The sequence below is a fragment of the Elaeis guineensis genome, chromosome 9, assembly GCF_000442705.2.
Source record: "Elaeis guineensis isolate ETL-2024a chromosome 9, EG11, whole genome shotgun sequence".
Classification (NCBI taxonomy): domain Eukaryota; kingdom Viridiplantae; phylum Streptophyta; class Magnoliopsida; order Arecales; family Arecaceae; genus Elaeis; species Elaeis guineensis.
Window position 1 is genome coordinate 53,974,704 of NC_026001.2, and position 26,822 is coordinate 54,001,525.

At 40.0% G+C, this 26,822-nt stretch overlaps 1 protein-coding gene across 5 annotated transcripts in view; it reads left to right on the forward strand.

Annotated features, from left to right (window-relative positions):
• The first annotated feature begins 3,592 nt into the window (after window positions 1-3,592).
• LOC105035214 (importin beta-like SAD2) overlaps window positions 3,593-26,822 on the forward strand; it is a 73,034-nt gene continuing 49,804 nt past the window's right edge. For 3 of the 5 annotated variants that reach the window (XR_012134439.1, XR_012134440.1, XM_073243741.1), the window contains exons 1-10: window positions 3,593-3,863; window positions 14,362-14,497; window positions 14,578-14,665; window positions 15,355-15,510; window positions 16,168-16,330; window positions 16,423-16,607; window positions 16,686-16,859; window positions 18,243-18,388; window positions 18,513-18,636; window positions 18,739-18,919. Coding sequence is in view for 3 of the 5 variants with exons in the window: in XM_073243741.1 (XP_073099842.1) it covers window positions 3,684-3,863; window positions 14,362-14,497; window positions 14,578-14,665; window positions 15,355-15,510; window positions 16,168-16,330; window positions 16,423-16,607; window positions 16,686-16,859; window positions 18,243-18,388; window positions 18,513-18,636; window positions 18,739-18,919 (1,533 nt within the window). In the remaining 2 variants the exon portion in view is untranslated. The remainder of the gene's footprint in view (window positions 3,864-14,361; window positions 14,498-14,577; window positions 14,666-15,354; window positions 15,511-16,167; window positions 16,331-16,422; window positions 16,608-16,685; window positions 16,860-18,242; window positions 18,389-18,512; window positions 18,637-18,738; window positions 18,920-26,822) is intronic. The other 2 variants (XM_010910673.3, XM_073243742.1) reach the window with 1 other exon arrangement.

Genomic DNA, 26,822 nt, shown 5'->3' on the forward strand with positions numbered 1-26,822 from the left:
GATCTGCTCTTGAAATTCCTTCTCTCATTCAGTTATCATCTGGAGTTATTCGACAGCAGTATTCTTTTCAACGATGACGGTCGGCACTTTATCCATCAACGACCGATGAAAATCGATAATCTTTCGATAGCCACTCTCTGGATCGTACATGTCATGCACCCACTGAAAGTAGAAGATAAATCAAGTCAGATAAAAAAAAATATCGAAAAATTTACCTCGAGTATCATCGGGTAAAAGGAAGAAAATATTTTAGTGACAGTCCGATTCTTCCTATTCTCCCGATCAGTCGGGAGAAAAGCAGCTTCGATGAACTGCTTGGCCGATGTCAGATTGGACAAGGCTTACTCACCCTCGAAGATCCAAGTGTTGAAAAGAGTTGGAAGACCTGCAGGCGATTCGTCATCGACTGAAGTTGCTGGCACCTTCCCCCGATCTTCGATCGGCAGTCTCACATTAAAAACACTGGAAAGTCGGAGCTCGATTGCATTCGAGAATGTTCCGCTGCAGGAACGACTGGCGCAGTCGTGACTGCTCAGGTTCGATCGTGACTCCCACTCCGGTCCGAACCTTAGCTGATGAAACCATCGATGGTACTGTTGCAGCTCTGTCCTCTCCTGCCACCCCATCTTTAGCAGCAGTGCCTCAAGAAGTGTTGTTGGGGCCGACAACGTCAAGATTGGTTCGGGAACCATCTCCGACAAAATGTCGGATTCCCTCATCAGTATCGATGGAGTAGTGATCCGACCCTTCTTCGGCGATTGGGAGGGTCGAGCTTCAGCTGCTGTCTTCTTCTTGACAGCATGTGAGCAGATATCAGCAACCGACACTCATGCTCTTGGTTGCATAGCTGCAATCAAAATAAAGAGATCAGTATAAAGTTCAGAAACATATAAGAAAAATAAAGTAACTGACTATATTATACCTAAAGAAGTGACCGAACTAAGTCCGACATTGTAGAGAGTTTGTTTGGTCATCAACTCTTATTACGGTGGAACTGCCATGTCTTTCAGTCGGAAAAAATCTTCTTGATCATCGGCCTCCATCCAATTGTTCTCGTTGGGCCAGTCCTTGGATCACCCCAGCATGAAGGAAAACTCCAGAAAGAAGAATAAAAGATAAAGAAAAATTGATTCTTTCATTTATGAATGGACAATAGAAGATCGATGATACAAAAACAGCCTTTTCTCAGGTTGAAGAACCACCAATTTTTGGCTTTCGGATGAGAACGAGGGATAAAGAAAGATCGAAAAAGGAAAGGATGAGGAACAATCGGTATAAGCTGACACAATAGAGCAAAGCTGATGATCAGTCAGATAGAATTTGGGGCCAGTTGGGTAGGATAGAGGCCATAATAATCAAGAAGATTCCGGACGAACTCCGAAATTGAAAATTGAAGACTGGCCCGAAGGTTCTCGATATAAATTGCGACTTGACTCGAAGGAGAAAAATTCATCTGACCGTCCGAATCAGGAGCGAAAAGCTGATACTACTTCGGGATACAGTACTGTTTTCAGAACCATTCAATGTTGGATCCGGACAAGGAAGAAGCTTCCATTTTTGGATTCGAAAGAGAGTCATCAATCGGATTCCCTAACCGACTATCTCGAGAAGAAGAGGCTTTTTTACTAGCCATGAAAAATGGAGAACTAGAAAAAGAAAATCCTAAGAAGAGAAATCCTAGAAGAAGGAAAGGGAAACTCAACCTGAGATCAAAAGTGATACAAGAAACAAAATTTGGAGCTCCTAGTACTGGGGCGACCTTCCAACAGAACCTTCTGTTGCAGAGAATGACGATAAATGTAAAATCAAGTCTAGATGAAAGTGACTATGTATATATAGGATTCCTCAACGGTCTAGATGAAATCGATCAAATCTGGATCTCCTCAGATGTCGACATGTGGTGACATCAAGACCGACCATTGGTTGGACGGTTCGACGCACCTGCTCCTATATCATGTTACATCATTGTTATTCGCGTGAACAGCTCAGAGCCAATGATGTTTGGACATGTGGCCAAGATCTACTAGTCAGAATCAAATAGTCCGAATTTTCTGGACGCTGAATTATCTTCTCGAAACGACAGTCCAATGATGATTTCATAGCTATCGAAACAACAAATAGCTAGAGATCTTTCGTATTCCAAAAAATCATTAATACCAGCAGTCGAGTTGGGGCTCGAGGCAGCACGTGACAACTCCTTTCGTCCAACGTGACAGACTACATGATAATATACATATCAGACCACCTTGGACTTGGGAGTGGGGGGCAACTGTTGGGATAAGTCAACCAACCCCCGACTCCGACTCTACATCGGCTTTATGAACGCAATATTCTGATTAACAATTAGTTGACCGACCGATAGTCCGCTGTTATCAACTATTAACAGATAACTTGGATAATCTTCAATCGAAGACCATCGGCATATCAGAGTTACTGACCGATGCTCATTCGGAACTCCACAACTATCGACTTACTACTATTACCGATGTATAGTCGGCTTACAAGCTGTCAGTGCAGAAGACCAGAACGTGGTATAACAGCTCATCTCACGATCACATAACGTCAGAATGTGCAGATCCCACGTGGTTAATCATTATGAATGGTTATCGATTATATGTCACGATCGTTAATGGGCATAAACAGCCCATTAACTCTATGATTATGGCCTAATAAAAAGAAGGACCACATGTTCGATGGTTATATTTGAATTATTTATAAAAAAGAGATAAATGAACAGTATTGATAAGATAATTTTGGACTAATACTCTGTCATTTCAAAGATTCTTTATCTGTTGTTTATCATTTTTCACTGACTTAAGTATCAAAAGATTCTCATCGAATATAATTTTGATTAATATAAATTTTATTTTATAAATATTTTTTTTGATCATAAATATTATAGGAGATTGACTGCAACAGTATTTATAGCTGGCGGAGGAAACTAAAGTTTATTTTTGTTAAACTATTTGCTCCTGGATGTACTATAATATATTTTCTTTAAACCTCCAAGCTGGTGAATCCTTTAATGAATACAACTGTCCTTCACTCAGGCGGCAAAAGTCTGGCAAGAGACAGTTCGCTGAATCCCTGAACGCATTATGAACCCAGCTGTCGCAGATTGTCGCACTTCGCTTCATTCCACATAGGGTGGTACACCCATTCCAGATGATCCACCAATTAGACGCTCAAGATCCGACAGTGTCAGCTGCACTTTAGAGCCCCAGTACGCGCGTCAAATTTCGCAACTTTAGTCGGAATCCAGATACTTCAAGATCCCGCCTGACGTGCGATGCAAATAACACGAACCGCCCCTCACACCCGGTCCGGCTCCGAAAAACTTCGAAACCCATATCCGGTACAAAACATCTTACTCCTTCGTGTCGAAATTCTACTTGTTGCTACGTGAAAAGTTATTAAGTTCGCCACTCACCTCCTGCCACATGGCGCAGAGATTTGGTAGCTCAGTTGGGCCTTGTATCACAAACTCGATCGGGCCAATTCGGACACAAAGGATGCGTCTCCGAGTGGAGATTTGGTGGCCAGACCTGACCGAACCCTAGGGTTAACTACCGGCTTGCCCTCTCTTGCTCTCCCTTCTTCTCAGAACCGAAGCGAGCCAGGGAACCCGGCTCCTCTCTCGGCTCTCTTGCTTTCTCACTTATTCTCTCCCAAAAACCCTGCTGATGCACCCAAAGCCTATCTCGGATCAGCCCTTTCCCTCTCCTCGCCCGTCCGATCGTCGGGAATCCGGTGCCCATCGGGCTCCCGTGGCCATGGATCTGCCTAGCCTCGCGGTTGTTCTCCGGGCCGCGCTTAGCCCCAATCCGGACGAAAGGAAGGCGGCCGAGGAGAACCTCAACCAGGTGAATTCTTCGCCTATAGCTACTATCTTACTGATCTCTTGTTTCAGCTTTAAAGTCCTTGACAGGGATCTAAGGTTGTCGATGCTGGCGCTTGTCCCGTGTTTGATTGTTTAATATATCCTTCATCTTCGTGGTTTCTTAATTTGATGTTGATTATTCTGGGTCAGTATAAAAATATCTGCTTTGATGGAATTTTAGTTTATTTCCAACTAAATAGATAAGCTTGCAAATTTTGCCATTCAAGTGCCTGGATCTTGTGATAGACATTCAAAACCTATGTGTTTGACTTCTAATTTCTAGATAGGTAGTATTGGACCTGGTGACTTCGTTACTGCCATTGACTTTCGAAGCCATGTTCCTGCCTTTTCTAGCATGCTAAAAATTTGATTTTGCACCAGTCCGTGTTTACTTCTCCGTAGTAGAATCTATGCAAAGTGATACAGTCATGGAAAACATCCTGCTGGGTTACCATGTGATTTTCCAAGGAGATACACGCATGTGGACCAATGTGAAAAAAACCTGAGAACCAACGAAAGTGGAGATTGTTGGGCCTCATGTGGTGCTCCCAAGGCTTAGAGGACCAATACTAAGGCCAAGGTCTAAAGTCCATGAGGTGGTCAAGGGAGTTTCTAGGACTAGTTTGGGCTCTAGGATGAAAGGCTGTCAGCCTTTCGGATCTTGAGGTCCAGAGATTTTGGATCTTGAGGGACTAACTTATATTTGGACTAGGATTGAGTCCAAAATTATGAGATTGAGTCAAATTATGGGTGTACATGAGCTTGGGTGAGCGCAATCTTGTATTGAGTTAGTCAAAAGAATTTTTGGATTGGGTCACATTGATCCTGTATATAAACATACACTGTATTTGGACTCGATGAATCGAAGAAATACAAAATCATTTTCTCCCTAACCTTTTTCTCTCTTCCTTCCTCTCTCTCTGGTCTTTTCCATGTCCTAGCAGCAAGAAACCCTAGGGTTTCTTGGCCGCCAACCCAAAAAGGAAAGAAAGGAGGCGCTAGAAACCAGCTCCCCCCTTTTGCACGTCTCCCTGTTTGTGCGCCCCCCTCTTGAAAATTCAAGAGGAGTTTCAGGTCTCATCTTTTATTTTTTGGAGGCTTCATCAAGAGTACTTCCAGGTTTCAAAAGGTGGATTTCAGATCCGATGGAGGAGTTCAAATCGCAGAAAGAAATCCTACTGACAGGATTTACAAAGCTATTGAAATCCTGAAGGCTGTTTTTATTTTGCTTGGTTGCTGGCCTTCAAGGATCTTCACGATCTGATCTTTGCTATAACGTCCACAACCTGGGGAAGTTGCTCCAACAATTGATATCAGAGCATGGATTGTGTGGAGAAAGAAAGAGACTCCAAAAGTTGAAGATCTTCAAAGACTGAAATTTCAGCAAGGATCCTGTCCAGGTATTTCTTAAATCTCTTAGAGTTTTGTTGTGTTTTTGGTTTGGATCCAGCCATGGAAAACAATATGAAGGTTGATTTTGAGAAGTTTGATGGGAAAGAAAACTTTTCTATGTGGAAAATTTGAATAGAAGATCTTTTGGTTCAAGCAGATCTAGATCAGGCATTGGAGGAGATGCCTGAAGGGATGACGGATCGTCAGTGGATGTCCCTGGAGAAGAAGGCTTGTTCTGTGATTAGAGGATGTTTGGCGGATGTGGCGCTCTATTCGATGTTAGAGGAGAGGATCCCAAAAGGTTTGTGGTCGAAGTTGCACATCATGTATATGGAAAAAAATATGTGCAACAAGCTGATGTTGAAGAAGAGACTGTACAGTCTTCGAATGCAGGAAGGTGAAGATATCTTGGGTCACATTCAGAAATTCGATCAGGTGTGCAATGAGTTGTTGAACATTGGGGTGAGGATGGAGGAGGAAGACAAATCGTTGCTACTGCTATGCTCGTTGCCCCCTTCTTATGATCCATTGGTGACAATGCTGCTCTACGGTAAGGAGATCTTGGAGTATGAAGACATGGTCTCGGTGCTGCGGTCGAATGAACAGCGGAAGAAGTTGACCAAAGAAGGTGCTCCCCAGGAGGGCTTGGCCGTGGGGGAGAGATCAGGAAGAGAAAGGAAAATAGGCAAGTCAAGGGGACGGGGCAAGTCTCGGAAGAGCAGGAGCAGGAAGGAAGCTAGGTGCTACAAGTGCAACGAGATTGGGTACTTCAAACGAAATTGGCTGCAGTGGAAGAACAAAAAGAGAGATAAGGGAGAATCTGATGCACTGAGTCCGATGGTTGATAGTGAGGTGGAGGATGATCTCTTGGTAGTATCAGATGGTCACAGGCAATATACAGATGTATGGATCCTGGATTCAGCCTGTTCATATCACTACACTCCAAACCGATCTTGGTTCGCTACATACACTAAGACGGATGAAGGGAGCGTAATATTTGGAGATGACCACCCGTGTCGAGTTGGTATTGTGAGCATTCGGATGAGGATGTTTGATGGGTTGGTACGGACGCTCATTAATGTGAAGCACGTCCCTGATCTGAAGAAGAATCTTGTGTCACTTAGTTACTTTGAGCAGAGCGATTACAGCTTCAGCAGTCGTGTCAGGAGTGGGGTGTTGAACATCTCAAATGGAGCTATAATAGTGATGAGATGTAGGAGGATGGAGAACAACCTCTACAGGATGGAAGGATCTGTGGTGACTGGAGAATCTGATGTAGTAGCAGCAGCACAGGACCAGCAAGGGACTCATTTTTTGTGGTACTACCGTCTAGGCCACATGGGAGATCATAGGATGGAGCTGAGCAAGCATGGTTTGATTTTAGATTTGGATGGAGGTATCTCAAAAAATATATGAGCCATGCCAGATGGGAAAGCAGAGGAGAGTGCAATTTGCCAGCAGTTCAGCCCGTAGTGCAGCCCCACTAGAACTAGTTCACATTGATGTGCGGGGATCGGCCCTGATTTCAGTTAGAAATGGGGTGAGATACTTCTTGACCTTCATAGATGATTTTTCGAGGAAGGTATGGGTCTACTTCATGAAGGAGAAATCAGAAGTCTTCACCAAATTCAAAGTGTGGAAAGCTAAGGTGGAAAAGGAGATAGGTCGGAGCTTGAAGTGTCTGCGGTCCGACAATGACGGAGAGTACACCAGCAAGGAGTTTCAGATTTTTTGTGAGGAGTATGGCATCAAAAGGTACTTCTCGGTGAGAGGGACTCAGCAAAATGGGGTGGTCGAGAGGATGAACAGAATCCTTATGGAAAAGGTACGGTGCATGAGGCTGCAGGCAAGACTTTTTAAGGTGTTCTGGATTGATACAGTGGATGCAGCCTGTTATTTGGTGAATCGGTCACCTCACACTAAGTTAGATAGTGGTATTCCAGAGGAAAAATGATCTGGAAGGAAGATTGGGCTGAGCCATCTAAGGGTGTTTGGGTGCACGGCATTTGTGCACATCGGTGCTGGTGAGCGGAGCAAATTGGATGCCAGGTCACGGAAGATGGTGTTCTTGGGATATCCACGAGGAGTTAAGGGATACCGGCTGTGGGATCCCTTGGAAAAGAAGGTTGTCATCAGTAGGGATGTTATCTTCGATGAAAATTCAGTTTTCCAAAGACGAGATGGCATAGAGGAGCAGCAGGAGGTCTAGCAGGGCAGCATTGGACAACTAACATCCTATTCTGTTTTGCCACTTGCAGGTGCATCGGGAGGCTTGGTATTCAGGTGGAGCACTCCCCAAAGGTGTTTCCATAGGTGGAGAGAGCTCAGATGGATGAAAGAAGCCAGGAGGTCCAGCAGGAGCAAACTGGATCTAGGACGGATATCGGGGTTGTACTGCACAAGCTCAAAAGGAACGTCAGGCAACCAGAACGATATAGCTTCAAAAAGACGGTATCATATATCCTGATGACAGCGAATGGGGACCCCTACACCTATGAGAATGTTATGGAGAGGCAGGACAGAGAGAGATGGGTCCAAGCAATGTCCGAGGAGATGTAGTCTCTCCACAAGAATGAAACGTGGCGATTGGTGCAGTTGCCACAAGAGAAGAAACTCATTGGTTGTAAGTGGATTTACCAACGCAAGGAGAGACCTTCGGAGCAGGGAGGTATCAGATATAATGCAAGACTAGTGGCCAAGGGATACTCCCAGAAGGAAAGCATCGACTTCAGTGAGGTTCTCTTTCGTTGTTAGGCATACTTCCATCAGGGTGCTGCTAAGCATCGTAGCAGCTCAAGACTTGGAGTTGGAGCAGATGGATGTCAAGACGGCGTTCCTCCATGGACATCTGGAGGAGAGCATCTACATAGAGCAGCCACCTGAATTTCGAGAGCCAGGAGCAGAAGGGAAAGTCTGTTTATTGCAAAAATCGTTGTAAGGACTGAAGCAGTCGCCGAGGCAATGGTACAAGCGGTTTGATTCTTATGTGAGGAGCATCAGACTTTTCAGATGCGAGTATGGCTATTGTGTTTATGTTAAATCTTTGGAGGATGGGTCTAGGGTGTTTCTACTCTTGTATGTGGATGACATGCTTATAGCATGCAAGAGTAGGAAAGTTGTGTAAGAATCGAAGGCAGCCTTGTCTTGAGAGTTTGAGATGAAGGATTTGGGGCTTGCGAAGAAGATCTTAGGCATGGAAATCTTCAGAGATCGAGCCAAGAGGGTGCTGCATTTATCTTAGAGAGGTTACATCAAGAAGGTTTTAGAGAGGTTTGGGATGAAGGAAGCGAAACTGGCGGAGCTGCCACTCGTCGGACACTTTAAACTCTCGAAGATGATATCACCACAGACTGAGGTGGAGGTTCAGGAGATGGAGAGAATATCATATGCCTCTGGTGTAGGAAGCCTTATGTATGTCATGGTGTGTTGCAGGTCGGATATCGTCCATGCAGTGAGCCAGATCAGCAGATTTATGGCGTAGCCTGGCAGGGAGCATTGTCGAGCACTGAAGGAAATCTTCAGGTACCTGGCGGATACTGTTGGAGTCGGCATTTGCTACGGACAACGAGAAAGTGCTGAGGGACTCTCCAACACATCCAAGGAGGCTCGGGGGCAGATAGGAGGATTCGTGGATGCAGATTTCGATGGAGACGTGGACACCCGACGGTCGATGACAGATTTTATATTTAGTCTATTTGGAGGTCCCGTTTCATGGAGATTGTATTTGCAGCCCATCACGGTCTTATCCACGATTGAGGCGGAGTACATTGGTGTTACAGAGGCAGCGAAGGAGGCCTTATGGTTGAAGGGTTTGGCGTTGGAGATGGATCTCGCACAGGAGGCCGTCAGGGTGTACTGTGACAATCAGAGTGCACTATACTTGCATAGAACTCTGTCTACCATATGAAGATGAAGCACATCGATATCAGGTATCATCGAATCAGAGAGTTTATGGAAGAAGATGAGGTGGAGCTGGTGAAGGTCTACACTAAGGAGATACCAGCGGATGCACTGACGAAGGTACTTCCACGGGATAGCTTTCGAAAATGTGTGACATGAATGTACTTGATGGACAGGACGGAGTTGGTTGAGGCCTTGGGGTACCAAGGTGGAGATTGTTGGGCCTCATGTAGTACTCTCAAGGCTCAGGGGATCAAAGCTAAGGTCAAGGTCCAAAGTCTATGAGGTGGTCATGGGATTTCTAGGGCTAGTTTGGGCCCTAGGATGAAAAGCTGTCAGCCTTTCGGGTCTTGAGGTCCAGAAATTTTGGATCTTGAGGGACTAACTTATATTTGGGCTAGGATTGAGTTCAAGATTATGAGATTGGGTCAAGTCATGGGTGTACGTGGGTTTGGATGAGCGCAATCTTGTATTGAATTAGTTAGAAGAGTTTTTGGGTTGGGTCACATTGACCCGTATATAAACATACACTGTATTTGGACTCGATGAATCGAAGGAATACAAAATCATTTTCTCCTTAACCTTTTTCTCTCTTCCTTCCTCTCTCTCTAGTCTTCTCCACATCCTAGCAGCAAGAAATCCTAGGGTTTCTTGGCCGCCAACCCAAAAAAGAAAGAAGGCGCTAGAAACCAGCGCCTCCTCTTTTGCACGCCCCCTTGTTTGTGCGCCCCCTTTTGGCCGTCCAAGAGGAGTTCTAGGTCTCATTTTTTGTTTTTTGGAGGCTTCATTAAAAGTACTTCTAGGTCCCAAAATGTGGATTTCAGATCTGATGGAGAAGGGGTTCAAATCACAGAAAGAAATTTTGTCGATAGGATTTACAAGACTGTTGAAATCTTGAAGGCTGTTTTTGTTTTGCTTAATTGCTGGACTTCAAGGACCTCCACGATCTGATCCTTGCTGTTTCCTGACGTCCACAATCTGGAAAAGTTGCTCCAACAGAGATTATCATTATTCAGTATTCACTACTTTCCTTTTTATCATTTAAGGGATTTTTGGTTCGCAATCGGAATCGAAATGGGAATCAGAATGGATTGGAATCAAAATCGGAATGACCTAATCTCCCGAAGCGTTTGGTTCGTGATCGGAATCGGAATAGATAATTTTTATTGTTGTTGTTTGATTCATATAAAGATAGAAATCGGAGTCAACTCAAATTCTTATTTTTATTTTTAACTAAAATTTTTAAAAATTAATTATTTTAAAAATTAATATTAAATAAAACATAAATATAATAATATCTTTAATTTTTTTAAAATATAAAAATCGCCATTAGTGTAAGGATGCATCGGCTCTCATCACCTTTTGTTGTTTGTCAGGGTATAATTAAATGGTATGAACACAAAATTACAAAAATACAAACAAAAAAAATTGGGGGAACCCGTTCGGTCGCGCGACTCCTGTCAACATCCATCGCCACCACTGCTTATTCTCACCGTGGAGCTATGGACACCAAGAAGTCTGTCGGAACCCTAACCCTCTCTTCCCAAACCTTGGGGTCCAAGAAGATTTTGGATACTTTTCCTACCACCCATGTCATGTCCAGTCGCGCCGTTGCATCCGCCTTCATGCACCGCAGCACCACCCGGACCAGATCCTCTGCCGCCTCCACTGGGTATGAGTCTCGCAGCCTCCGGTCCACCCACCGCTGCACCCTCCCCCACCGCTCTTGCTTGGAGGAGTCCTCTTTCAGGCGTATGGTCTCCCTCACTGTCTCGATGAGGGGGGCCTTGTGGACATCCTATTAGATGTGTGCCCTAGAAAGTCAATTGTTGGCTGACACATTTGTATTTCTAGGATTTATATTTGAACTTGTAAAATTTTTATTATTAATAAAGGGTATTTTTATTTTCAGTCATGTTTATGTGTCCATAATTTATCTTAGAAATTAACAAAGATGATTTTGCATATTCTCAAGTAGTTGAGAATTTAAGACATACACTATTAGTGGTTAATTTCTAAATGCTCCCGATCAGAGGATCATCACGAAGGACAGTGATCGATCCAGTTAGATCGATGCACGATCACCTCCTTTACAGGTAGATGAGTCTCGAGTCTGTAGTATGGTGATACTAGGGTGATAATGTAGGTAGTTGTTAGAGAACAACTTATACTGAGCGTGATCATTATGAGAAATCATTTGGATGTCTACTCACTCATCAGTGATATTCTCAATGCTACATTGGTATGGCTAGTCTTTTGACCTGCGGTGCATTGGCTATTTGCAGTGAGACTGCTATAGTTTGATTGTACGTCTACTTGGTCCTTAGCCATTCGGGTCTTTGCTGTATATGTTGGCTATTGTAGGTTCAGGTTCACTGTTAAGAGTAGGATGCACTTAGATGGAATCTATCGATTTTAGTAGAAAAGGTATAGTCCTATGTGATTCGCGAGACTGAGTTCAGTAAGCCTTTGGCCAAAGCAAGAGTGAATTTTGGAAAGGAATTTTCACGAGATTCACAAGAGAACTCAAATCGAGCCAATTTTGCATATGACTGACGATGGGGTTTGACGAGTTATCCATGATCTTCGTCAAGTCGGAACTTTCGATAGAAGGACTGAATCATATGATAATATATCTAGAAGTTCATACTTCCATTCTACTGGGTTGTCACTATATACTGCTAGGTGTCACTGATGGATTGTGGGACCCACGAGTATTATCTTGATGATTGATGATTCTCGATGGGTAGTATTGAAATTGTTCCAACCCATCGAAAAGAGTTTCGATGATATTATGATAAAGATTATAATGTGTCTCATTACTAGATAGAATAGAATCTATGGGGTCACACACAAAAGAGTTTTCTGTCTGATTCGATTATTAATCGACGATTATGAATCGTTAAGGGCATAATTGTCAATACGATTGATAATTAATCCAATGCAAAAGTTGTAGGAGGATTAATTAGTAATTTGATTACTAATTAGATTCAATTTGATTGAGAAATAAGTTTTAGATCTAGTCTACTTGAATTGGATTTAGTTGACTCGAGTTAGGTTTGGTTTGATTGAGTTATGAGATGACTCAATTGCCATGGAATCAATTTCTGATTTGATCTGAATTTGGGTTCAATTAAATCTTAATTGGATTAGGATTTAATTTGATTAGAGACCTAATTAGATTAGGTTCAATCAGGTGTTTGGGTCTAAACCAAATTACTTTTGGTTTGAGGTTCAATCCAAAACCCTAGAGTCCATTTTGTGAAGGACTCTTCCATGCGCCACCCATTGTCCACGTCCCTTCTCTTCTCACGCAAATTTCAGATTTGCATGAGGTTTTCCACGTTTTTCCACCTCTTGGTCGACAATTTATTCCCCCATTTGGATAAGGATAAGTTTTGGTTTGAATCTGAAATTTAATTTGAATTTTTGATAGAGTTTGACTCTATCAGGACTCTATCAGGCGCCACCTTAAAAGGATCTGCCTTTGGGATGCCTTTAGAGGGCTTTTGAGAGCAGAACAAAATTTGGCCGACCACTAGAGTGAGAGAGGGACTTTTTGGTGTCCTTCTTTCCAAGTTTGAAGGGAAAACTCCATTGGTACAAGAGGTGGGACTCCGAGGAAGAAAGTTGTGCTGCTGCTGCTTTTCTTCTACCTCCATTGCTTCTTCGACTGAAGGTCGTCTTCCAGATCTGAAGAAGGATTAAACCAATTATCAAAAGATTTTCTTTGCAAGGGAGCTAGTACCCTGGGGAGATAGATAAGTCTCGGATCAGATCATATCTCTTGTGCATACCTGTAGAGGTCGGGCGTTTGCGCGGCTCCAGGAACCTGTCAAGTTTTTGATCATCGGCTGCGGAGCTCTTCCACCCGCGATAAGGTATGAAATTTGATCTCATAAATTAATTTTACATTTCATATGTCTTAGATCTGTGTTAGGGAAGGTTTTAGATCTGATTTAATGCATGATAAAATAGTTAGTCTATTTTATTCCGCTGCGATTTCAAAACAGTTTTGAAATACATGCATGTAATCTGCCCTTCCTATTCTAACACATCCTTTCTCTCCTTATCGAATCGGTACTTGAGTGGCTTGTCGTCGGAGAGGAGCTCCAAGAGCACCACGCCGAGGGCGTAGATGTCAGACCGCCGCGAGATGTTCCCACCGGCGAGCAGCTCCGATGCCATGCACCCCCTGGACCCCTCGATCTTCAAACGACTGCTGCCCGCTTTTCTCATCTCCCGCTCTGCCGCCTCCAGTAGCCTCCGCGATGCCTCCTCCGCCTTGTAGTCCACCGGCCACACTTGTTGCTTCCCCACCAGTGAGGAAGGGGGCTAGGAGGACGTCGCGCTCAAACCAGATCTGGTGGTAGGCGTCGGTGGCGGTGTTCTTCTGCTCAATGGAGGAGCGAGAGATGGCCTTGAGGGCGAGGGCCTCGGGGGAGGAAGGGGAGCGAACGATGAAGATGATTTTTTTTTTTTTAAAATCTTATTCCATTGGAATGAGTTTTGACTCCATTGGGATGAGTCCGGATTCGATTATGTAAGGAATGGATCATTCCTATTCCTCTCTGGAATGGGAATCGGAATGAGCTCCCCCCAACTAATCGGAATGAGCTCCTCCCAACCAAACAGTTGGAATGGAAGTCATCCATTCCGATTCCCATTCCAGGTCTTAATTATCCCAACCAAACACCCCCTTCAGTTCATGATGTGTTCTCATTTATCATGTTTCCTGTTGCACCCAATTTATCTTAACTTTTCTGGGACGAGGTCATTATAAGTTTGTACCATATATAGGGACAGCAAGTGGCTTTTGGGGACTGCAAATGGCTTTTGGAGTCTGCTCATATCTTCTATACTTTTCATAATGCATTTAATTTGGCAAGGAGATAAATTCAGTAACAAGGATAGTCAGAATTTGACATGTTTCCTGTACTCCCGTTTTCATGCCTTAACTTTAGATTTTGTTCTTCCTTTCCATTATTTATTTTGTTTCTATTATTCCCCATTTAAGTCCATATGCACATATTAACTGACAGTTATCTTTAATGTCTTTAGTTTCATTTTTTTTTAATTAAAAATATAGACAGATAAAGTACATCACCCAAGAAAAGATTGAGCACAAACTGGTGTATTTGCTCTTTCTTGCATGGACACGTGATTCATTTAAGTGTTCCATTTTGCAGTTTCAGTATGCGCCACAGCATTTGGTGAGGTTGCTGCAGATCATGGTAGATGGTAGCTATGATATGACTGTGCGCCAAGTTGCTAGCATTCATTTCAAGAACTTTGTGGCTAAAAACTGGTTACCTCATGAGCCTGGTATGCATAAAACCACAAGGTTAAATCTTTAATTAGTTGATTGTTTTGGTGACATACAAGAGCCTATTTGTCATCTGTAGGTGAGCCTCAAAAGATATCAGAAAGTGATAAGTGCATGGTCCGTGAAAATATCCTTGGATTTATTGTTCAAGTTCCACCACTGTTGAGGTATATCATTTGCATATCTGTTCCTATTTATTGTTCTGAATAAGTTATGCGGTACTATTTCTTGGGGTGTTCTCATTTAACTCGCAGCAAAGCACATTATTTCCCCTTCTCTTGATGCCTTCCTACATACTTTTGTCTTTGATTTATTTCAGTCATTTTTATTGACAGGTGGTATAACTTTTCAGCTAATCATATCCTCCTTTATGTGGCATTGTCATCATTCTCAACTCACCATGCCCTGATTGTCAATTGTCTGCACGACATGGAGGCTTTTCTGCTCTATTTTATTTTATAATTGTTGTTACAGTAACTTGAGGAGGTTATGTTATATGCCTACTGCTGAGATTTGGTTTGTTGTATTTTTTTTTTCATGTGATTAACGTCTTCATGATAGACATGTTATCAAAGTATTTTTGTTACATGGGTGCATCTTTAACTTTATCATCACGAAGTTCTGTAGCTGTGAAGACTTTTCCCAAGCTTCTAAATATAATTTTGAGAGCTTCAACATCTTCTATCTCCATGATGTTCTATGTACTTTTTTCAAGAACAATTTTATGCTATTGTTTTTTCCAATCTTATATTCGTTTAGTGTCCTTATCCATTCTCATGTTCAGTTAGTTTCTTTGTGAAAGATGTCTTGATGATGTTCTCCCTGGCTGTTCTGATACATACTCTTCATCAAACAGAGCTCAGCTGGGTGAATGTATTAAAACAATAATCCATGCTGATTACCCAGAACAGTGGCCTAGTCTTCTTCAGTGGATAAAGTGCAACTTGCAATTGCAAGATCAGCAAGTATTTGGAGCTTTGTATGTTTTGAGGGTTCTATCTAGGAAATATGAGTAAGTATGGCACCTTGTATGTATTCAAAGACCTTCATTATTGGTCCATACGCAATCTGTCTTTTCTTGCGTATCTTTCAAACTGTCTCAGATGCTTCGGCTGGATACTTGGGTTTCATTTTTGTCAAGATAGTTAATATATCGATAACAACTGTTCACTAGTCTAGCATTTTTTTTCCTGAAAACTTTGGAACATCATTTGATTTGTTTGAACTTTTGAGGTACTACAACAAAATATATTTTACTGTACAATGTAGATGACGTTCAAGCAAAACCTTGGTGATCATCTCTGTTTGCTTTGACCACTTTGGATCGCTGTAATTGTTGCGTATATCTAGCATGCCAGTTTGCGATTTTGATTTATTCTAAAAAGCGACTTTCTGTTTAGTTGCCTCTTTCCCCTACTTTTTATGTTTTTTATTATTTTTTTATTTTTTTACCAGAAGAAATTTTGCCATGATTTTTTCAAGCTCAACTGAGTTTATTAGTGTTCTCACCATTTGTGTCCTTTTATTATGACTTATGAGACTTAAAATAAGGTGCTGCATCATAAATTAATGTTACTTGGTGTTTCTTTAGCTCCTTTTCTGTGAACATGTCTATGGTGCTTCCATGCTAAATGATTTTTTTTTCCTGTGCTTTTTATTTGTTTTTAAGGTTCAAGTCCGATGAAGAGCGAATACCACTTTATCTAATTGTTGAAGAGACATTTCCTCACTTATTGAGTATACACAACAAACTTGCTCCGATTGCTAACCCTTCAGTTGAAGTAGCTGATTTGATCAAACTCATATGCAAAATATTCTGGTCATCAATATATGTATGTTTCTGTGAGAAGTCTTATTTTTTCCTGGAAGCTTCTGTACATGTGTCAGCTTATCTTTTATGTTGGTTTGAACTGTCTTTTCTCAGTTGGAGATTCCAAAACAACTATTTGATCCCACCGTGTTCAATGCATGGATGGTTTTATTCTTGAATATATTGGAGAGGCCTGTTCCTTTGGAAGGTCAACCATCTGATCCAGAGGTTAGGAAATCTTGGGGATGGTGGAAGGTCAAAAAGTGGACAATTCACATCTTAAACCGTTTATACACTCGGTGAGTTCTTCAGCAATAAAAATTGGGACACATGCTTTCTGTAATTGTGCACTTAGTTGGCATGTGGAATGTTATCAGGTTTGGGGATCTGAAACTTCAGAAGCCAGAGAGTAAAGCTTTTGCTCAAATGTTTCAGAAAAACTATGCTGGGAAGATTTTGGAATGCCACCTACAATTGCTCAATGTTATCCGTACAGGTGGATATTTACCTGATAGAGTTATCAACCTTATCCTTCAATATCTCAGCAGCAGGTTAGTCATGCTTTGATCTCTCTAGCTGCATAAGTATTTTGCATAATTCTGCAGTTATTTAATGTTTTGCTTTAGCATACACTAGAACTTATTTTACAAGCAGTTATTTAACTTTTTTTTTTAAAAGTATTTTGCAAGATTCTGCAATTTATGATATTTTGAAGGACCAAATCTTAATTGGATGCAAGATGCCATTGACATGGAGCTAATTGTGATAAGAAACACAAATATGTGAGCAGTGAAAGAGTCCGCCGGTCATGAATATCTGGTAGCAGGACTCAGCAAATTCGTAAAAATTATGAAATACCTGAAAATGTGGAAAAATGGAGTAAATAATTTTCAATAAAAATTGGGGGTAGATGCTTTTTTTGCGATGCATCAATTCCTTCAATAGAACGGATAGATCAGTAATTTCTGAAATTTTGAGAAATTTTTAATAATCTACAGAATGCCGTCATTTTAAAAACTTACTTAAGGCATTGTTTTAAGTGCAACTTGGCATGGCATGTCATGCATGATGTGTACTGTGCTAGTGCCTTATTGGCACATGGCATTTGGATCGTGGTAGCTATGTGTTGGTCATTGGCTTTCAAACATGCTGTGCATGCCTAGCTTGCCAGGGCATGGCATGGTATGTACCATGGCAATGCTAGTCTGGTGAAACTGCCGGTGTGTGGGATTTCAATCCTTGCTTTGATGCTAGTGTTTTTATCAATTACATAGTTGGTTGATTGTATGCCCTTATTGATTAAACAAAAAGGGTAACCACTGCATAGTAAATGTTTATTGTTGAGACTTTGTATTGAAACATGTTGCCTGGATTATCATGCGCTTGTTGCAGTTTGTAAAAAATATATTCATGTGTTGCTTTTTCTTTAGGTTAAATAATGATACCTGCAAAGTCATGTTCCTTTATGGGTGATTTAATCTGGTCTTTTTCCATTAAATGTACTGGTGCTAGTGTCTGAGACTCTGAATGGTCGGATTGGTTATTTGTAAAACCTTGCATATTTTATGAGGCAGACTGTGGTTTGATCTCTGCAAGTGGACAAGTGTATCTATTGCTGAATCAAGGTGCTTGTTGATGACATGTTAATATTAGTTTTTCATGTTAGTAAAAAGAAAAAAAAAACTCGGTACTATTTTCCCTATTTCCAGGCCATTCTTTTTGATGCTTATGTGATGATGCAATTATCTGCAAGAGAAATAGTGATGAGGTCTTTACGTCGCTTTTTTGTTCTGGTTCTGTTTGCTGATCTTAAGGGTATCCAATCCATTCTCTGCAGCAAAACAACCACTCTTTCTGAAAATTTAATTGTGACAACACTGCAACCATTTATGTCGAAGACAACTCAATTTACACTTTCATTGCTGTACTTGCAGTATTCCAAGAAACAGCATGTATCAATTGCTGCAGCCACAACTTGACATTGTTCTTTTTGAGATAATTTTTCCACTAATGTGTTTCAATGACAATGATCAAAAATTATGGAATGAGGATCCTCATGAGTATGTCAGGAAGGGTTATGGTGAGTCCTTATACTTCTGTAATTATACTTCGAAATGTAAAGTCAAAATGAGGATAATATCCTACAACCATTTCTCCCAGTTGTTTAAGAAATGTATTCAATAAGATTTCACGATTCCATACAGATATCATTGAGGATCTATACAGCCCTCGGACTGGAGCCATGGACTTTGTTAGTGAATTAGTGAGAAAACGTGGTAAAGGAAACCTCCAAAAGTTCATTCAGTTCATCGTGGAGATTTTTAGGAGGTATATGATATCCTCAATAAGTTGATTCTTTCTGAGAAGTTGCAATTTTCATGATTCCGTCATACAGGATACTTACTTTTTCAAGGTATCACTTGTAACCAGATATGATGAGGCATCTGCTGAGTTTAAACCTTATCGCCAAAAGGATGGTGCTCTTCTTGCTATTGGAACATTATGTGATAAATTAAAGCAAACTGAGCCCTACAAGTCTGAGCTAGAGTGCATGTTAGTGCAACATGTTTTCACTGAATTCACAAGCCATGTTGGTCATCTTCGAGCAAAGGTTGCATTTTTTTGCCTTTAACTTGCAAATTACTTGACCAAATTCTTTCCTTTTGGTTGTCTGGATATAAGTCCTTTATTATGTTTCCTATCGAGAACTGAAACTTATGTCACTATGTAAAATATTGTAGTTGTTTAATCATTTCTTACTAGAGACATTTCTGAATGCTGCTTTTATTTCATTTTTGTACAAGTAGATGTCAACCACTATTTTAGCATTGTTTTCTTAGGTCACGTTGGAATTTTGTGTAATGTGTACTTCAAATTGTTCTGTTTGTGTTTAGTGCACCAATGGGCCTCAAGTTTCATAATGCAGTGATGTTGCAAAATATGAAGTGCATATTCTGCGGCCTAATTTTTATGGTTACATATCTAGAAAATCGGAAAACTGTAACCCCTCTGAATTTCTATATGCTTTTTTTCTTCATAATATATACTATATAGAATAGCGTAGAGTGCATTTTTATAAATTATGCATGGTATTCTCACCTGCATTAGTAAGCAGTTAAATAGGTGAAGAAATTTGCATTTTTTTTTTAGCTATTACAGATAAATTAATTTTATAATCTGGCCCTTTGCCAGTCCCTTTTGGATCCAACTAAAGAGTTAGCTGTTGGATAAAATTGTTGTGGGTAGGAATAATCTTGTTGGACAGTGAAGAGATGTTCCTGGATAATTGGACATTTGATACTCCCTAAGGATGACGAAAATACTTAGTGTCATATAATAATGGTGTGGTGAAACTCAAAGTCCAAAATGAACACAATAGAGGTGGCATTGGAATAGCATTAGCAGGTAAAATTAGTTATAGTTAATTATGTTTTCTTGTTCATATCTTATCTATAATGAAGGCTTTGGATGGTGATGGGCATTTAATCCAGCTGAAGGATCAGAAGATGGGAGGACACCTATAAACTTTCGAAGTAGTGGGAGAGGAAATTAATAGATGTCTGTTCTTGTGATGAAATGCATTTAGGGAGCAAATTGCTCAACTCAAAAAGAGTTAGTGATCAGAAAATAGGAAGTGTAGGATAGAAATGTTTAAACGTTTTCTAATTTCTTATTTTTTAGAATAATTGTTAATTTTATAGGTTGTCTGCCTGTTCCTGTAGTTTTGTTAGTATGACTGAAAAATCAATTCATAGTTCATACACTTGTTCATTAACAAGAGTGCTTGTTGGTTTCTTTCTAGATGGCTCATACTCCAGTCTAGTTCCATTCCTAAATTTACCCAATTTTTGCAGCAATCATGAACTACGTGCATATATTTTACTGAGCAAAAGCTTCAATTCATGGATTGCTTAACCATGCTGGACTGGTCGGTTCAGGACATACCAAACAGGCTGGTTGCTTATAGGCATGGTTCAACCTCTAAATTCGAAACAAGCCTATATAAATTGGTCAGTTTGCTTGGGTTTTCATCTCGGTCTCTTTACACCCCCCCCCACAAAAAAAAAAAATCTCTTGTGGTCGTGCTTGTCTTGTTCTCATTGCCCTTGCCAATCGATAGGTATGCCCTCCATTCGATGGGCGGATGACTTTGATCACTTTGTTCAATCATTTAAGATCCAGCTCCCCCTCCTTCCATTTGATCGTTTGAGACTTGAGCAGCCCCATTCTGTTCAATTGTTTAAGACTTGAGCAACCCCTCATTCACTTTGCCACTAGCACGTCTAGTAAGTCTCCCCTCTCTCTCCCTCCCTCGAAACCTCAGCTAGTGTTTTTGAGAACCAGTCAATTCACCTACTGTCGAGCTCAAGACCCTAGCTTTCCTTCTCTAGCCATCTCCCTCTCCCTCTCTGTGGTCCCAGAAGGTACGGACTGGTACCGTAATGTGCCAGTTGTTGGCCAGCATACCAGTCAGTAGTGGTTCTTCCAACCTTGCTTTAGTGTTCCATTTTGGAGAATGAGCAAATATTCTAGAAGTGGATTATGTACGTCAAATAATGCCTTGAGGCAGCTGATTGTTCTATACCTCGACGGAAGCGAAAGAAACTTGATCAGGACAGTAAGAAGTCACTTTGCTAGAGCTGCTCGTGCGGCTCCTTTACTTCGCATGCACGCCACGCTTCGCAGAAAAGGAGGATGAAGACCCAGGGGCGTCACCACTTTGTAAGGGAAGCAAGAGGACGTGGAGATCAGGACACACGGAAAGCCAACTTTCTAAGAAGAATGACAAGCATCTCTCTTCCATGCCCCTTCACGCCCCTTCTTATTAATTTTGTTGCACAAAATCTGTTCCATCACCCCTTGGTGATAAGAACTTAATTCAAACTAATTCAAAATCAAATTTGAATTTGGTTTTGAATTAGTTCTTATCCATAATTTGAAACCCAAAGAGATAAGGGAAGGCGCCACTTATGCTTTCACGTGCACGAAGGGAAGGAGGCGGGATTTTCAGCACCCCTCCTTCCACTTGTTCGACCAATAAGGAGAGAGAAACCCAGGGATTTTAGGCTTAGGTGATCAATTTCAATTTGGTTCCAATTTGGATTCAATTCGAATCCAATTTGAATCCGATTCGAATCAAATTCAAAAAGACTGTCAATCCTAATCTAATTAAGATTGAGATCCAAGTCCAATTTGGATAATTAAACCCAATTAGCCTTAAATCAAGCCTAATTAAATTAAATCTAATTTAAATTAATTAGGACTCGAATCCAATCCTCTCAAATTCTTTGGATTACAGATTAATTTAAGTTCATCCCTGGAATTAATCTTGCAGCTAATACCCAGTGCTAGCTAGACATAGTCAGTATTTAATTCCGTATGATCTAGAAGTTAATTCTCAATTAAGTAAATTTATTTGTTCAATCAAGTCACCTACTTCCAAATTGAACATATAGATCTTAGGTCAAACCCTTTCCACGTTGCTTGATAATGTGCATGACTTCACAGGTTCAAACATTAAGTCAGTAGTATAGGAACTAATTCATGTACTAATCAAAGTGATCATCTAGCAATGATACCCGATGTCTGGATGGGTCGAATTATTGTAAGGCAACATTCAAGAATCTTGTCATATGGTTACTGTATAATTCATTCCTTTGACCTTCAATGCTTAGGATGATCTCAGAGTAAACTATCAAACTCTTAATCAGTCATCCATATTATATTTCAATCTTATAATTTCTATGGCTGATTTTAAGGATTATCTTGACCAAAGTATTACCGAATTGAAACACAGTGAAGCATTATTTCTTAAAATCTGGAGTGGTCAATTCCATTTTGATTCACAGACTTTGTAGGTACTTGACTGAGTTGCTTGCAAGTCACTGTGGTGATCTCAGGTCGGAGGGATACTTATACCCATATCCTTCACGAGTTGCTCTTAACAGTAGAGCGCTCTGTAGCTGAGTCACGTTCAGTGAAAATGTATTTTTACATTCATCTGCATGCCATACTAGTGTCTTCACACTCTTTGGTTACTAGCACAACCAACTCATATAGCATACAACAATCTATACTTCATAAACGTTATCGTCCTATTAATAATATAACATTTGGTTACGAACAAAATTTAAGAACTCGATAAATCCTTGTCACTTTTATCGATTGTTAATAGTTCTAAGGACTTCATAATAATAATAAGAGTTTTATAAGATGCAAAATATGATGAACTGCCAAATAACATTTATTAATTTATTTACAATTCATATATAAATACACAACTGTCTACTGTTAGATAATTGGCTTTAGGATAATCCCAATAACTCCCAGTTGTACTAAAGTCAATCAGATTTGTATCTAATATCGATCTTCTATTTGTGATCATCGAACTCTTTGATTTCGAGGGTTTTAGTGAAGAGGTCGGTCAGGTTTTTTTTTCCATCGATCTTCTGTAGATTAATATCGCCTCTATCAACGATCTTTTGAACAAGGTGATGACGACATAGAATGTATTTGGTTCTCTGTAGGGACTTGGATTCTTTTGCTTGAGCAATGACTTTAGTACTATCACAAAATGATAGAATTGACCATTAACGGAGGGAACCACCCCGAGCTCACTGGTGAACTTTCTTAACTAAACAGCTTTTTTGACAGCATCGAATGTCGCATTGTATTCCGTTTCGCATACAGAGCCAGCTATTGTGTGTTGCTTGGAATTGTTTTAGCATATCATCCCGCTATACAAGGTAAAATATAACCAGACACTTTTGCTGTTATTATGGTTTGATTGAAAACTGAAATATGTATTTCCACAAGTTTTAAGTCAGTATCTCCATAAACAAACCATTGGTCCTTAGTATTTTTTAAATACTTAAGGATTGTTTTTATAACTTTTCAATGCTTTTCATCTGGATTAGACTGATATCTACTCGCTACCCCTAGTGAGTATGCCACATTCGGTCTCGTACATATCATGGCATACATGATAGATCCCACTGCTGAGGCATATAGGATTCTATTTATACGCTTTCTTGTGAAGTTGTCGGACAATCCTTTTTAGAGAGTTATTCCTCGGCCTATCGGTAGATAGTCTCTTTCGAAATTCGTCATGCTGAACCATTTCAGCATGGTATCAATATATGTGGACTGGAACAATCGAAGCAACTTTTTAGATCTACCTCTATAGATCTTCATCCCTAAGATGTAGGATGCTTCTTCCAAATCCTTCATGGAAAATTGTGATGACAGCTAGAGTTTCACATTTTGTAATGCAGGGATGTCATTCCCAATTAAGAGAATGTCATTCACATACAATACAAGAAATATGACTACAGAATCATTAGTCCATTTGTAGACACAAGGCTCCTTTCCGTTCTTAATGAAGCCATACGTTTTGATTTTTTTATCAATGCGCATGTTCTAACTCCACTTCAATCTATAAATGGATCTCTGTAGCTTGCATTAGATTCATCTGTGGATGTGAATCTGATGCAGCCATTAGTGCTACAATCATCATTTCTTATTTTATTGCATGCAAATTTCTTTTTGTTTTGTGAGTTTGTGTCTAATTTGGGCTTGAGACAATTAGTTTTAGTTGGTTCAGTTAACCTAAACCTATCATCCATCAAAATTATCTCCAAAATCCAAAACCAACATGGCTGAACTTAATGTCTTCTTTTTTTTTTGCACCTTTTGACTTTTGGAGCATGTGCCTTGGAGTAAATGGAGGAGTAATGGGCTGAAGTTAATGCCTCCTCTTCTCTTTCATCTTTTGACCTTTTGGAGTCGGTGTTTTGGAGAAAATGAAAGACAAGAGATAAGCTGATTTTTAATGCGGTGCTGCCTTGGAAAAATGAAGAGACAAGCTGATTTTTAATGCAGTGCTGTCTTGAAAAATGAAAAGACAATAGAAATCAATATGAGGCTGATTTTTGGCATTATAAATATCTAAATGTTGAAGCTTGGGAGGTGAGATTTTTGAAGAATAAAAATTTTCTATTGACCTCTTATCTTCTTCCTTTCTCCTATTGATCGTGTCGCTTCTTTCTTGCGGTGTTGTTGGCTTCTTCTTCTTCATTAACACTTCTTCTGGATTGCTGCCCCTCTCTTCCTTCCCCTTTTGCTGAAATTCTACCCATTGTGTGGCCGCTATCCTCGTCAATCGTGGATCTCCCGTAGTCACGCGATCGGTACACTATGTCCCTCTTGAATCCTAACCTCTCCTTATCCCAGGTATCATTATTTTTCAGCTATCCCTCCACTATTGTCAACCCTTACTGAATCAATCAAAAATTAAGAGTTTTATGCCCGATAGGATTAAACTTACTACTTTTGTTGGAATATTTATAAGCAGTTTAGTTGAGTAATATTATTGTTTCTTATATAGTATGCTTCCTATCATCTTTGTGTTGCTCTTAGTTGGATTTTACTATCACTTTCTTGCTAAAAATTTAATTTACTATTTTGCTTATGGTGATTGAAGTTCTCTAGAATTCTCAAAAAAAAAAAAAAATAGTTTTCAAAATTTTAATACCAGAGCAAGTTCTTTCCTTGAGAATGCTTGTTTTGGTTTGATCATTTAAAAAAAAAAAAAAAACTTTCAAAACATCAACCACTACATTGATCAACCTGATAGCATCTTAGTAATGGCAGGGAAGAATCTCAAGATTGGAAAGAAGCATATCAAAGATTGCAAACATACATGAGAGACATGCAAGAACAAATGAATAATATTCAACAAATGTTACAAATTTTAATCATGCAACGACAAAATGAAAGAAGGGAAGATTTTGAGAGTGACACTGATTTTGACACTCGTACTTTACTAGCTAGAAGAAACCTGCTTCCCCAAAATCAAAGAAACATTTCTCAATGGGATCAGGGCATTAAGATGCATGTAAGTGAGTTTGAGGGTAGATTACAATCTGAGGAATTCATAGATTGGTTAGATAAAATAGAATAGTTCTTTGAATGGAAAGAGTTATCCGAGGACAAGAAAGTTAAGTTTGTTTTCCTTAAGTTGAAAGGCCATGTCTTAATATGGTGGAAGTAAGTCCAGAATGATAGGATCAAAAAAGGAAAAGAAAAGATTAACTTGTGGAAGAAAATGAAAGAAAAGCTTAAAGAAAAATTTTTACCAATTGATTTTTGTCAAATTTTTTTCCAAAAATCTCACAATCTTAAACAAGGTTCTAAATCGGTTTAAGAATATACTGAGGGACTCGTAATGATCTCAAAGAGGATAATGAACAGTGGATAGCTTGCTATCTGGCCGGTCTTCGTCCTCAAATCCAAGATGAGTTAGCCTTTTCAACTCTCTATAAGGTTGACAATGTATATAATCATGTGCTTAAGGCTGAAAACAAATTGGAAAGACAAACATTTCGTCAAGGAAACACTAGTGGAAAGAATATCGTAGGAGCCAAACCTGTCCAGAAAATTGAAAATTCAGAATCTTCAAAAATTGTTCAAGATTATAAGGGAAAAGGAATCTTAGGAGCAAAACCAACTGATTCTAATATCATATGTTACAAGTGTAACAAACAAGGACATAAATCATCTGAATGCCCATTAAGAAAATCCAATGCTTGAGCAAATGTAATTGAAAATCAAGAAGAAGAAGATGAAATAGAAACTGAAGAGCAAGAAAATGAAAAGGAATTTCTTGATGAAATTTCGGATGCAACTGAATCGAACTTGATGATTCATCGAGTCTTAGCAACTACTAAGTCTATCGAAGATGATTGGAAACGACATAGCCTTTTTAGGACGATCTGTAATGCTGGGGGAAGGTTTTGTCCACAGGTTATTGATAGTGGGAGTACTGAAAATTGTGGCAAGAGAAATGGTCGATAAACTTAATTTGAAAACTGAAGAACTTGCACGACTTTATAAAATTGCTTGGTTTAAGGATGGGGATGAATTTCTTATTTTTGAGAGATGTCTGGTTAAGTTTTCAATTGGAAAGACTTACGCTGATGAGGTTTGGTGTGATGTAGTGCCTATGGACGTTAGTCATTTACTGTTAGGGCGGCCCTGGCAGTATGATCGTAGCACTATACATGATGGAAGGGAAAATACCTACATTGTCACTAAAAACAACAAGAAAGTTAGATTGGTCCCCTCCAACTTCTTGCCCAAGCCCAAACCTAAATGAGAAAAACCCCAAAAGCAAGCAACCCTGATGATAAGAAAATGTGATTGAGGAATTGCATAGTGGTGGGCTAGGAGGTCATTTTGGGAGAGATAAAACTGTGGGATTAATTCAAGAGCGTTATTATTGGCCTAACATGAATAAGGATGTTAAGAGATTCATTCAAAGATGTAAAATTTGTCAAACATTTAAAGGACAAACTCAAAATACGGGTCTATACACTCCTCTTTCGATTCTTACTGCTCCTTGGGAAGATATTACTATGGATTTTGTTTTCGGCCTACCAAAAACTGCACGACAAGTTGATTCTATTTTTATGGTTGTTGATCGTTTTACAAAAAATGGCTCATTTCATACCGTG